The sequence below is a fragment of the Vombatus ursinus genome, unplaced genomic scaffold (assembly GCF_900497805.2).
Source record: "Vombatus ursinus unplaced genomic scaffold, bare-nosed wombat genome assembly UNPS02014789.1, whole genome shotgun sequence".
NCBI lineage: Eukaryota > Metazoa > Chordata > Mammalia > Diprotodontia > Vombatidae > Vombatus > Vombatus ursinus.
In genome coordinates this window covers 20,010,704-20,024,679 of record NW_020954567.1, presented here as the reverse complement: position 1 = coordinate 20,024,679, position 13,976 = coordinate 20,010,704, and the positions used below count along the sequence as shown (strand labels likewise).

The 13,976-nt window shown below is 40.3% G+C and overlaps 1 protein-coding gene across 4 annotated transcripts in view; it reads left to right on the top strand.

Annotated features, from left to right (window-relative positions):
• The first annotated feature begins 404 nt into the window (after positions 1 to 404).
• Positions 405 to 13,976, top strand: part of ACBD6 (acyl-CoA binding domain containing 6) — a 215,678-nt gene continuing 202,106 nt past the window's right edge. For all 4 annotated transcript variants that reach the window (XM_027868507.1, XM_027868508.1, XM_027868510.1 and 1 more), the window contains exons 1-3: positions 405 to 629; positions 8,319 to 8,383; positions 12,404 to 12,500. In XM_027868507.1, the coding sequence (XP_027724308.1) occupies positions 405 to 629; positions 8,319 to 8,383; positions 12,404 to 12,500 (387 nt within the window). The remainder of the gene's footprint in view (positions 630 to 8,318; positions 8,384 to 12,403; positions 12,501 to 13,976) is intronic.

Genomic DNA, 13,976 nt, shown 5'->3' with positions numbered 1-13,976 from the left:
ATACGCTCGTTCCCTCCTTCCCGCCCCTCCTCCGGCGGCGCGCGTTCGTTCCCAGCGCTCGTCCCCGTCGGCTCCCGAGCGCGCCCTCGCTTCCTCCGCGCCCCCCGCCTCCGCCCCTTCCTCCCGCCGTTGGAGAGATCGGACCCCGGAGGTTTGCGAACTTCCTTCTGGCCAGGGCGGGAAGAACCGGGCCGGGGCCCGTGAGGGAGCGAGCGCGCCAGGGTGGGCACCAGCGTCCTCCGGCCTCCACTTCACCTCATACAGTTACAGGAGGGACCCGAGGGAGGGGAGCGAGCGCGGGGGCGGCGCCGGGAGCCGGAGCGGAGGCTGAGCGGACCCGACCCGACCCGACCCGACCTGCCGCGGGCCGACCTCGGTGCCCGTCCCGAGCGGGTCCGGGGGCCATGGCTTCCCCCTACCCGGCCCCGGGGGCCACGACCGGCGACAGCGGCGGAGAGCTGAGCTCGGGGGACGAGTCTGGGGACGTGGGGGACTCCCCGGCCGGCCCCGAGGGGGAGGCGCCCAAGAGCCTGGCGGAGCTCTTTGAGAAGGCGGCGGCTCACCTGCAGGGCCTGGTCCAGGTGGCCAGCAGGGAGCAGCTCCTCTACCTGTACGCCAGGTACAAGCAGGTAACTTCATGAGGCCGGGCGGGCGCGCAGCCGAGAAGGGGCTCCGGGACAGGGTCAAGGTCAGGGTCAGGGAGAGAGACCGCCCCCTGCCCCCCAGCGGGCAACCCCCCCTCCACACACCCACACCCACACACGAGTCTGCATCACTCTACCTACCTACTGACATGTCTATCTGTGTGTCTATCTATCTGCCTGCCTGTCTACTGATAAGTCTCTCAACCTACCCATTAACATCCATCTAGTACCAGTCTATCTACTGTCTACTTACCTGCTGATTTCTCTTTCTGTCAGTCTCTCTTGGGCTCTCTCTTCCCCCCTCTCCACCTGCCAGTCTGCCTATCACCTATCGACTGATCTGTCTGCCTACTTATTTACCTGTCCACATCTGACCAATTTCTATCCATCCACCTACCTACCTATATATGGCCTTGACTTCTTTAGACGTTGGGGTTGGAGACTGGACCATTGTGCCCCCTCCTTCAATGGTCAACTGAATAATAATAATAGCATTTATATAATATAATACTTTAAGGGTTGCAAAATGTGTTTTACAAATATTACCTCATTTGATCCTCCAGACAACCCTGGGAGGTCTTCATTTTGTAGATGAGGTAACTGAAGTAAATAGAAGTTAAGTGACTTGCCTAGGTTCATACAGCTAGTAATAATAATAATTAATAAAAATAATAATAGCAACACCCACCATCATATAGCACTTATTAAGTGCTAGGCACTGTGCTAAGCCCCTTATAATGATTATCTCATTGATCCTCACAACACCCCTGGGAGGTAGGTGCAATTATGATCCTCATTTTATATATGAGAAGACCGGCAAACAGATGAAGTGATGTGCCCTGAGTCGAACAACTACTCAGTGAACTCGTAGTATTTGAATTCAGGTATTACATCTCCAGGCCTAGACCTCTATCTGCTGTGCCTGAGGCAGGATTTTACCTGTTAGTAAATTCAGTAAACATTTAAGTACTTCCTTTGTGCTAAGTACTGGGTCAAGTTTTGGGCATACAAAGAGGGATAGGCTCCCCACTGGGAGCCTATAGTTTAATGGGAGAGGCAACATGCATGTTCTGTGCATTCAGACATATAGACAGGTTAAATTGGAGATAATTGACCAAGGGAAGGCATCAGCGTTAGGGGGGACTGGGTAGGTCTTCCGACTATCCACTTTGCCACCTAGCTGGCCTTGAGTATAATACTTAAGCTCTCCAAGCCTCAGTTCTTTCATCTGTATGGTAGGGGTGATCATAAAGGTTCTATCTCTGTCTTGCTTGGACAAGAGTATCATGAATAGTTAATGTGGTAATTGTAAATGAAGAGCTTTGAGATTGTGAGAGAATAATAGTTCTATTGCAATAAACGAGAAAAATGCTGGACCAAATAAAGGATTACTACTATTTTTGTTGTATTTTTCAATATTTGCCTATCTTATACTTCTATTTTGACTGACTGTGGTTTCCTATTATAATTAGACATTTCAGAACTGGAAAAGAATTTGAGATCATCTAATATCGGTTTCTCAATTTACAGATAAGGAAACTGAGGCACTGGGAGAAGACATACAGTCAGTCAATACGTATTTATTAAGCTGCTACTATGTGCCAGGCACGCGATAAGCTCTGGGGATACACAAAGAGACAAGAGACAGTCCCTGCCCTCAAGGAGCTTACAAACTAATGGGGGAGACAACAAGGAAATGTGTACCAACAAGCTATGTGTAGGATAAATAGGAAGTAATTAACAGAGAGAAGGTACTAGAATTAAGAGGGTCTGGGAAAGGCTTCCTGTGGAAGATAGGATTTTAGTTGGGACTTGAAGGAAGCTGGAGAAGCCAGGAGGCTGAGATGAGGGAGAGCATTCCAGGCATAGGGCACTGCCAGAGGAACCAATGGAAGCCAAAGGATAAGAGCGTCTTCTTTGTTGAACAGCCAGAAAGCCACATTAAACTGGACAAATCTTAGAGATAATTTAATTCAAACACTTCATTTGAGAAATGAGGAGATTGAGGCCCCAAAAGTTTAAGTGATTTGTCCACAGTCACACATAACGGTCAGAATTTAGGTTGCCAAATGCCCAGTTCAGTGTTCTTCCTATTACACCACTACATAGGAGCATATCTGAATTTGTTAATGTATCCTGTAGTGGGTCATTTAATGTGACTTCAGTTAAATTACAGAAGGAAAGGTAATCTTTTCCGTCAGTCTACAGTCTTAAGTACCTGATAAACTAGGTTGTTAGTGTTTTGGTCTGAGAGGTTGAGACCCCTCAAAGACCGGAGTACAGGACGAGGTCATCTGGAATGTATTCACAGACTCAAGCATTCTTTGAGTCAAGTTGGCAAAGATTTATTGTTACGCTGTATAACAGGCAAGGATTCTCAAAGAACCTTCGAGAGACTGAGGATGGAGCTAGGGTTTATATGGAAAAGGGCGTGGGAAAGGAATGCCAGGGATACTGGTTAGGTAATCTAAAGGTCCAGGTGTCTTTGGGAGCTGTGGATGGGAAAGTGTAGGGAGTATATCAGACAGGGAGGGAGATGTCAGAGGCATGGATCTTGGGAATCTGGTGGGAGGAGGAGTCCCTGGGCCAGCCAGGGACAAAAAACTCCTTGGACCAGGCAAGACACCCCCCTCCCCTCCCCCGTCCTGATTAGAGAATGCTGTGCAACAAGGGAAAGTTTTCTCACAAGACAGGAGCTTACTAAGGAATTGGGAGGCTTCCAGAGATGTGGTCTTAGGGCTGGGAGCAACCCAGCACTCTCTCACCCAGCTGTGTGTCACCAGGGAGAGAGAAGTGTTTTGCTGAGGCCCACTCATGAATAATTGCTAGGGATAGTGTCCTTGGGCTGGGGGAAAACTGCCAGGGATAGTGTTTTTGAGGCCAGGGAGAAATTGGGATCCAAGTACAGGCACCCAAGCACCCCATCATTGAGATAGTACTTGCTCTCAAATTGCTTTCTAGGCCTACCTTAAAGAGACAAAAAAAATTACAGTAAAACCTGAATTATCTTAAATCTTTAATGAAACATCATTTTTGAAAGGTGACTTTTGTTATGGAAATCTTTTAAAACATACTATATATTTTTCTGTCTTTTTAAAAAATGATATTTGATGGCTTATTTATTTATTTTTTTGGTGAGACAATTGGCGTTAAGTGACTTGCCCAGGGTCACACAGCTAGTGAATATCATGTGTCTGAGGTCAAATTTGAACTCAGGTCCTCTTGACTCCAGGGCTGGTGCTCTATCCACTGCACCACCTAGGTGCCCCTATTCTTCACATTTGCCATTTTATACAGCACAGCAATATTCCGTTGCAGTCAAAAACTTCAATTTGTTTAGCCATATCCTCATTTGATGGCCTTGGAGGACAGAATCAGGAGCAATGTATAGAAATTCCAAAGAGCCAAAGTTAGTCTTGATAGTAGGAAAATTTCTTAACCAAGCTGTACCCAAGTGGAATCAGCTGCCTGGAGAAGTGGTCCATTTCCCTTCTCAACAGTTTTTAATTGGAGGCAGCCACTGAAGCCCCTTCCAAACACTGAGCACATCTTTCCAACTCAATGTGGACAGTAACCCTGTTGCCTTTTGTTATTACAAAATCATAGCTGAAAACTGTATTTTGTCTTTTTTGTTGATGTATTTCCTCATTCTTCATTTCATTATGACTGTTAGTTGGACATTGCTTTAAGCAGAGCTCACTTGAGTGACAGAGGAAATTCTCATTGTCACTTTGTGAAATTGTTCTTAATCTGTCTCTAAAAGAGTTAGGCCAAAATAGAATAAAACTTATTTTTTCCACAATTAGTATGTGCAAAAATAGCATAAGTGTCTTTATTTTGTTTAAACCACTTTGTTTAGAAAGCAGTATTTTCCAGTGCAAAAAGCTCTGGGTTTAGAGCTTAGTTTAAATCTCAGGCATGCTACTTACTACTAGCTAGGTGACCTTGAGACACTGAATATCTCTGGGACTTAGTTTCTTGTTTGTAAACTGAGGGAGTTGGACTACTGGGCTTCTAAGCTCTCTTCTAATTCTAAATCTATGATCCTGTGAGCCGCTGGGAAATTGATTCCCTGGCATCTGTCAAAATAGAAATTGGCAAGTCATATAGTGTGGCTAAGTGGATAGTGTTGGATTTGTAGTCAGGAAGACTTGAGTTTGAATCTTCAGATACTTGAGATCCTGAGCAAGTCATGTAATCTCTCTATGCCTTAGTTTTCTCAAATGAAATGGGACAACAGTACCCCTCTCACAAGGTTGGGAGGATCAGATGAGATAACACATAAAGTATTTTGTGCACCTACATAAGATATATATATATGATATATCATATATAATAAATAAATACTCGCTACCCTGATAGGCTGGTTTACTCAATTTTATAAGACTATTCAGGATATAGACTTCTCAAATACAACTCTTCTGGAAAAAATCATCATGTTCTGAAGCATCATGACTTACTAACTCCTTTTCACCAACTCTATTTAGCTTTCCGAGGCTTCTAATACTATAGTTTTAAAAATGAAGGCCATATTTCTGAAAAGAAACAAGCAAACTCATTTGCTCATTAACATCACTGTTTCCATGACTACTGGGGTCAAAGGTGGAGGTATCCTCAAATCTCTCCATTGAAAACCATATACAATAAGACTGATGACAAGGATTTTACATACTAATAAAAGTAGTATTATAAGTTCTAATAAATTGGACTTTAAGCTTTACTGTCATGCTTTAAAAAGTTTGCTCCTAAAAAGTCAATGGCAATAAGAGTTAAAGTCAATAATAATAATAGTTGCTTCCACTAAACTCCTACTTTGATTAGGGGTGATGGTTTTTTAAAACCCAAGTTTCAAAATGCTAGTAAAGTTCATACTCTTGCTGGAAATGCTTTAAATACAGTACTGGTCTGGTGATGAAGAACCAGCATAGCTAAATTTGGGAGGCTCCTCACCAGATTTCCTCCAGGGTGATGAATTTTGAGGGCCCAGTGACTGGCAAAAATTTTACTTAGGTTTGAAGGAGCTGTGCCCTGCTTTAATGGAGGGAATGTTGACATTGACAGTCAGGGATCCTTGAGTAGGAAGTGGTAATAGTAATCATTATACTATTTAACAAAGTACTTTCCTTACAATAACTTTTATTTTTTTGAGGAGATTGAGTCCTGGAGGAAGGATGCTACTACAAGTCCATACAAGTGGAAAACTTCAGCCCAGGTTTTTTCATTCTAAGTCCAGAACTTTTTCCACCATTCTTTCTCTGCTTGACTTGTTAAATAAGAGACTAGGGAAGCAGACAAAGCAGTAAGAGAGTTGTAAACCAATCAGAAGAACAGTGATTATGTAAAATTTGCAACATTTGCTGTTACTGGTATTAGTAATGTCATCTTTATATATAAAAGCAGGTTCAAGCTCTCCTTTTTGCTTTTTTTGTCATGCTGTCACGTCCTTTGCTACAAATTCTCATCAATCTAATCTGCTTAATTTAGTCATTAGTTTTTTATTCTTTTTCCTAAATTGACAGCATTGACAAATTTTCAGGTATGACTGTAATCAGGGATGTGCTAGTAAATGTTTAATAACCAGCTTTTTCCACCCTAAAATATATACACGATACACTTTTGAGTTTAATCTGCATTATTAACATTTTATGCTAATTTCTGAGGTGTAAATGCTCACATTGGAAATTTAACAATTGGCTCTCAAAACCCATATAAGCTTGTTCCAGTGTAACATAACCCCTGACTGTAATACAGTGTAATGTCTATTATAAGGGATGTTTGTGAAATATGAACATTTTCAACTAGAAGTGTCTCCACCATCAGTAAGTTAGTAGAATGTAGATGTCCAGAATCTAATAGCTTTTTTTTTTTTAAACTGGGGGGTGCTTTCCCCATTACAGACTCCTAGTACAGCAAAAGCCTGTTTAACCAACTCAGTTATTAGCTTGGGAAACAAAAAAGCATTCAAAAACAGAATACATCTTTGTCTGACTTGACAAATGTCTAATGATGATAGCTGCTTCTGACAGGTACTAATTTGCTGATCATTGATACATTTAATTTAGAAGTAAAGCAAGATAAGTGTGCATTTTTCCCCACACTGCTTCTAGTACTTTGCAAGTAGGGATAATAAAATACTACAGGTTATATTTCTGGGAATAATCTTGTATACAAAGTAGAATGAAATAAATGAACTTAAGTTTTTTCACTTGAAAGGTTCTTAGGTTGGTTATGGATTCAAAACTTGCCATCAAAATTGAAAATTATCATATTGATAGTTAAACTACATGCTAGTTAAAAATAAACTCATCTCCAGAATATATTTTGTTTAAAATCACTTGATAACTGGATTAACAAATATCTGGGGGATAAAGTTCTTTTATGAGAAGTCATCTTTATTTCAATACAAAACAACAGTGAAATCTTTTAAGTCATGTCAAGTAGAGTTGGCAAAACATTTCAGTGTGTAGTTTCTTTTTGTCACAGCTCAACTGAAGGTAAGTAACACTTTGCCTTAGACAAAATTAGAGTGCCTTGTTCATCTGCGGTCTCCTCTTGAAATTTTCTCTCCATCTCTGGAGATCTATTTTTTGATGATGCCTTCTTTATGTTAAATAGGTCACTGACCTTTTGCTCCCATGTCAAAACAAGGAATAAAATTAAAGCCAGGGAGGTAACGCAAGTTGTCTAAAGTCACAGAATGAAGTCTAGAAGAAAAGGGACTGTAACCCAGTCCAAGTCTCTTTTCTCAATAGTAGGGACTGATTACACTATAAGTGGGACTCAGTCATGCCCAGTGTTACCTCCCTCAGGTGTTTATATTATCTTTTCTCCTAATATTGAATGGAAAACCTTTACCTTTGTTAAAGGAATTTAGGGAAGGTTATGGGAAGATATTTTGATTTGCTAGAAGGGCCTTTGAAATTGTTCTAAGACAAATACTTGGCTTGAAATAAAATTTAATTTATTTATTCTCCATTCAGCCCTGGTTTCTCTTCTTCTCTGATAAGACTGACAAAGCCATAGTACTTGAAAATATTGGGAGAAGGGAAGTCTGTGTCCCTTACTACATCAGATTCTAGGAAGTGACCTGCCCAGAGTTATACAACTAGTAAGTGTCATGTGTCTGAGGCCAAATTTGAACTCAGGTCCTCCTGACTCCAGAATTGGTGCTCTATCCATTGTACCACCTAGCTGCCTCATAGATTCTTTCCAGATTTGTATCCTACCCTTTTTTTTTTTTTTTTTTCGGAGCTCATATCTCCCTTACCCTTATAGAAGCCCTATTCTTGTCTTACCTTATCCCAAGATTCTCAGATACATATTTTATGTTTTCTGGTGCATTTGAAGTTATTTTAGTTTTTTTTTTGTTATAATAGCTACTATTATTTTGTGTTATTTCTACATTTAGTTATTAAGATTTCTACAAAGAAGCCTATCATTGGAATTTATCCTATATGTTAATAGTAGTAGTATTATAGTAGTATATAAAGAATAAGAATATTCTATGTTTAAAGATTTTTAAAGGATTATTTCTTTTGGAATTGATACTAATTTTTTCTGTTACAACAGATATTTTCTTAATTATGGTAATTAAATGCGTATAATTCATTTGCAGTGAGAAAAATGTTTCTCAGGTATTTAAGTAAATAAGTTATTGGTATTTTTTTTCTCTAGGTCAAAGTTGGAAATTGTAATACACCTAAACCAAGCTTCTTTGATTTTGAGGGGAAACAGAAATGGTAAGACGGAATTCTTGGAATTTCTGTTTGATCTTGTTAAAAAATATTTTAGGTCTATAGGAATTAAGAAGTAATGCGCAGATTAGAGTATTATTCTTGGATTAATCTCTCTCAGGTCTAATGACATTCAAACAGTTTGTAGAGAGATTAAAAGAATCCGCTTTTATCTAAGGTTCTTATGTACTGTGAGTTTGGTAGATAGGCAGTTTTTGATTTACTGTGCCTTACATAGAAATATTCCCCTTGGCCTCAGCTGGGTGGTGGGTCACAAACACTAGTTTTCCCTCTCTCCCACAGCTGCTTAGGATTTTCCCTCTCCTATCCCTTTCTTATCTTGTTCTAGTGTCAGGTAGGATGGAGACTTCAGTAGCAGGAGGAGCAAAAGAAAGAAAGAGAGAAGGGAAGGTAAATCTTCTTGGCTACTTTCCCTCTATTCACACACTGCTACTAGTGATCTTGTTGGTAGTAAACCTAGACTGTCATTATCTTTTCACTGCCCCCAAGACTTATCCTATTTCTGTCTCCACAGGCTCCATGCTCTTCCAGTTCCATAGTACCTGTAATAAGTAGCCTTTCAGTGGAATGCCAGCGGACACTTCTAAGCATCTTTTCCTCCTTAACTCTTGTAGTACTTTATGCACACACATCTTTGTGTGACACAGTTTACCTTATATTGTAATTATTTTTTCTTATTTTTCTCATTAGTGGTGGGATGTGAGAGAAATGATTATTTTTCTCTTATATTAATAACCAACTATTAAATTAGGATTAAAGTTTTCTCTTCCTATTTCCTCATTCAGAAACCAGTCCCTGTGGGTTATTCAGCCAGTCTAAGAAGGACATTGCAAATAGATGAGATTGCCTAAATCCTCTGAGTACTTGCTTTTGAATCTTGGGTGCGACCCCACCCAACTAGAAGACCTTACAAATCCAGTCTAGGCAAGTTCTTGCACTTAAGAGATAAACCCTGTCCTAGGAATGTTCCATTAAAATTTAGGGTGACCCAGTTTAAGAAGGGGAAAACCAACCAGAGTGGTCTGGGTAGAGATGGATTCTTTTGTCCAGATTGCTCGAGGTGGTTGAGTCTCATGATCAGGTCATATTCTCAGAAGAAGGAGCTGAAGATTTTTTGCTCACTTCCTCATTAATATGTCTACCCCCTCATAGCTTGTTAATCAATCAGAGTTGATTCTACCCTCAGGGCTTCTGGGTGGGGTTGTCTTTTGGTTGCTAAGAGGAACCACTGACCTCAATTTATGGATTATATACTAGCCTGATTAATAACTTGTTTATTAATTATCCATAAACGATCTCAGAAATTTTTCATTTCGTTACAGCTGGAGAGAAGAGTGATCTGAGATTTAATCTCCCCTCTTCCTCCCAAAGACATTGTATGGCATAATCACCATCTTATTTTTGCTTTAACTCAGACGTTTTGTCCTTCGGGCTCAACTTTAAGATATTAGAGGTCTTAGACGTAGAATAATATGGTCATTAATGTGATACAGTAACTAAGAAAGCTAATGCAGTCTGAGATCATATTAAGAAGGCAGAGCATCTAGGAATTTGGAGGTCATAGTCCCACTATGCTTTGGTCAGAGTACATCTGGAAATATTGTGTTCAGTTCTAGGCACCAGATTTTTAGGAAGGGACATTGATAAGTTGAGGATTGTTTAAAAGAAAGCTGCTGTTGTTTGTCCTTCCGTCTCCAATTGGACCATGACATCAGGAAGGTGATGCCATGACCTGCAAGTGAATTGGATTTAAGTGAGGCAGGGCTGTGCAAAATCACCAGCCTCACTTTTTCCTCCCGAGACATCTGGGTTCATTGGCAAGATATAGATCAGGAAGACTGGCAGATGGCCCAGGATGCAATGGGCATCCTTGGCCTTTTTAAGCTAAGGTCTTTCCCAGGGCTTAGTTTGACTGAGGCAATGCCCATTCATTGGTTAAGGCTAGATAAGAAATGAGACAAAGAATGGCCTCTTTTTCCTAGTCAAAAAAAAAAAATCATTCTGGGAGGGGAAGACCCTCTGGGTTCCTGCCAAAAAGAAACATTTGCTATTTACATATACTCTGAGCCAACCAGGGCCCAAACAGCGACCACTAAATAGGGCTTGGGTTGGAACCCATTGTTGGCCAATCTATGAGAGCCAGAGTGAATTGGGTTTCGGGCAAGCCTGTACAACTTGGCAGTGGTAGGGGCCAAAATTAAAATAGGCTAAATTTCTTGAAACTGCAGATAAGTTTTTAGTGGCTCCCTTTCCAATCATAATTAATGGTTAAACTATTTTACAAATTAACCATATTTTAAAAAAGGGGAAATTTCATTTAATATCAATTAATTACACTTATTACTTAAGATTTTTATTTATCATGAAATACTTCCTCTCAGGTTAGAGGCAGACTGCCCATGGTTGGTTGCTGTGGGTCACGTGACAAATAGAGAGTTTGAAGTGGCAACCCACTTGCCAAGTTACATGATGGCACAATAGTGACTACGGGGTGGCGGGTTAAGCAGAGCACAGACAAACCACTTGTTACATCTTTACTTTCTTTAACATCCTCTACATTTTTTTGTGGGCTGCTTTAAATCCTTTGGTGGGCTGTAAGCAGCCCATGGGCCAGTCGTATGTTGTATAGGCCTGGTTTAAGGTATGGTCCTTAAGAAAGAAGTCTAGCCAGTAAACCCAAAGATATCTTGCCAGTTTTCAGTGTTCAAAATTTACATTCCTTTGGGCGTAGCACCTACATTTAAAGGTATGATAACCCTGTTGTGGACAGAGGGAAAGGAAGGAGAAAAGAGGGAGGAGGAGGAAAGGAGAGAAGGAGGAGCTGCGTTGCCCAATTGGAACTGGCCAGTTGGGTCCCCAGTGGGTCAGCCCATTCTACTGACAGGTTGTTGTTTGTCCTTCTTTCTTAAAGAGGACCTTGGCATCAGGAAGGTGATGCCATGACTTGCAAGTGAATTGGATTTAAGTGAGGGAAGGCTGTGCAAAGTCACCAGCCTCACTTTTTCCTCCAGAGACATCTGGGTTCAGTGGCAAGATATAAATCAGGATGACGGGCAGATGACTCCCCAAAAAATAAAGTAACCAATACAGTGAAGAGTCTTGAAATCATTCCCCACGTAGATAGGTTGAAGGACATAAAGATGTATCTTTAAGTTTTTGAATGATTGACTTGCTCAGTTCCAGAGGGTAGAATGAGGTGTAATGAGTGGCCAGTTGCAAAGAGGCAAACATAGGCTTGATGTAAGGAAAAACCCTGAAGTGGTAAGAACTTTTCCAGACCATGTGTTGGTTTTGTTGGAAGAGAATTATCTTCTAGATATGGGTTGGATTAAATGACTTCTGAGGTACTTTCCAACTCTTTAAGATTCTCTAAATATACCAAAGGTTAGGGTAGTAATTATGTATATGAATGTCTCCTGAACCCTTACCTGTTCTTTCCAGTGTGCCTGATTAAGAGTTGTAGGGCCTTATAGTCAGATGTTGGACCATTATGTATGCTGGCCTGGAAATCTAACTGTGTATTATGGGGGGGGGGGGGAAACTTTTATATAAAAAAGGGCAAGGTTCCAGATGTTAAGCAGTTGACTTAGAAATTAATTTGCAACATAACTATTTTTTTTTTGTTAAGTTTGTTCAGTTGTGTTTGTTTATCTGATTAATTGTTTCAAAGTCAGTCTGAAAAGTAATGGTCTGAATTATTCCTGTAACTCCAAAACTTTGAGATCACTATGGATCATTTAATTAGTTTATCAGTAGGTCAGTGGTTATCAAAGTGGGGTCTGAGAATGGTTGGAGTCCTTCAAGGGGTCTGTGAGATCAAAACTATTTTCATAATAATACTAAGATATTTTAATTTTCAATATGGTAAATATTGATAGACATAAGCCACATAAACAATATTTGTGGGGAGTCCTCATAAATGTTAAGACTACAAAGGGGTCCCGAGACCAAAAAGTTTGAGAAACAGTACAGTAGGTCATTCTGAATATTTCTTCTCTGTTCTAGGGAAGCATGGAAGGCACTTGGAGATTCAAGTCCTAGCCAAGTGATGCAAGAATATATTGCAGTGGTTAAAAAATTGGATCCAAACTGGAATCCTCAGGTAAGACTCAGAGGTATAGATACTGTATAACAATTGAAGCATCTGTAATTTTGTTGGTGTGGGTATTCTCTTCATACCTTTTTATAACTCACATGGTCTTGAAGAGTTGCCATGGCCAAACATTTATTATCTTGTGGTCAATCTGGTTATGAGTCTTTTTATATTTAGCATAGATGGTCCTTGGATAAGAAGACAGAGAACCTGTCACTAAGCTTGTACGTGAAGCTTTTCTTACCTTCCAGACCTTGCAGAGCTTCCTGAGTTTACATGCCATTCACTTAGCCTTTGAGAGAAGTTAGGGTCACCTTTTTACCGTAGTCAGGAATGGAAGTAGAGCTTTCGTGGAGGTAATGAATGTCATATATTCTGAAATTTTACTGAATACATAGTTAATATAGTTAGCATAGTTAATATAATTAAAATAATAGTATTTTTTTGAGGAAAATATAAAAGTCAAGATAATGTCACATTATAAGTTATTTTCCTGTATCAGTTTTAAAATTACTTAAAAACTGAACTATACTTAAATATTAACATAACTGTAGTTTGATATTGTAAGTTTCTTTGGGCCACATGGGAAAAAACATGATAACAGCTATTAGTCTAAGAATTCTCATACTTAAGTCAAATTCCATTGATTTTTAGATTAAAAAAAAAACCCTGCCATTTTTGACACTGTTGATTCTGGATATTCCTGTAGATAACTAAAAGGGGCAGCTGGGTGGTACACAGAGCCAGGAGTCAGGAAGATCTGAGTCCAACAACCTTACCTTAGAAACTTACTAGCTGTGTGACTCTGGGCAAGTCATTGTTTGCCTGGAGAAGGAAATGGCAGGTCATTCCAGTATCTTTGCCAAGAAAACCCCAAATGAGGTCATGAAGAATCGGATGCAGCTAATTGACACAACAACAGACAGCTAAAACTCAGCACATCCAAAATGGAAGTCATTATCTTTCCCACCAGATGCACTTTTCCTCTAAATCTTGTGATTACTGTTGATGCCACCACCATTTTCCCCGTACTTCAGGCAATCTAAGTATCATCTCAAGCTCTTTATTTGTTCTCCCTCCATAAATCCATTCTGTGGCCAGTTCTTGTGTTTTATACCTTCACATGTCTTGTATATGTCTCCTTTTCACTCATAAGCCATCATCCTGCAGCAGCCCTTATCTCAGGCCTGGACTATTGCCGTAGTCTTTTGGTTGATCTTCCTGCCACAGAGTTTTACTTTCTCCTCTCTATTCTGTACTCAGCTGCCAAAGTGATTTTTCCAGAAGACATGTCACATCTTGCTTAGTAAACTCCAGTGGCTCCCTGTTACCTCCAGGATCAAATATAAAATGGTTTGTTTGGCACTGAAAGTTCTTTACAACCTGGCCCCTTCCGGTCTTTCCAGTAATACCTTTCTAGACATTCCATCTCTGAACCCTGTGTCTCTTCACTGGCCTGTCCCCCATCCCTTGTATGTTCTCCCT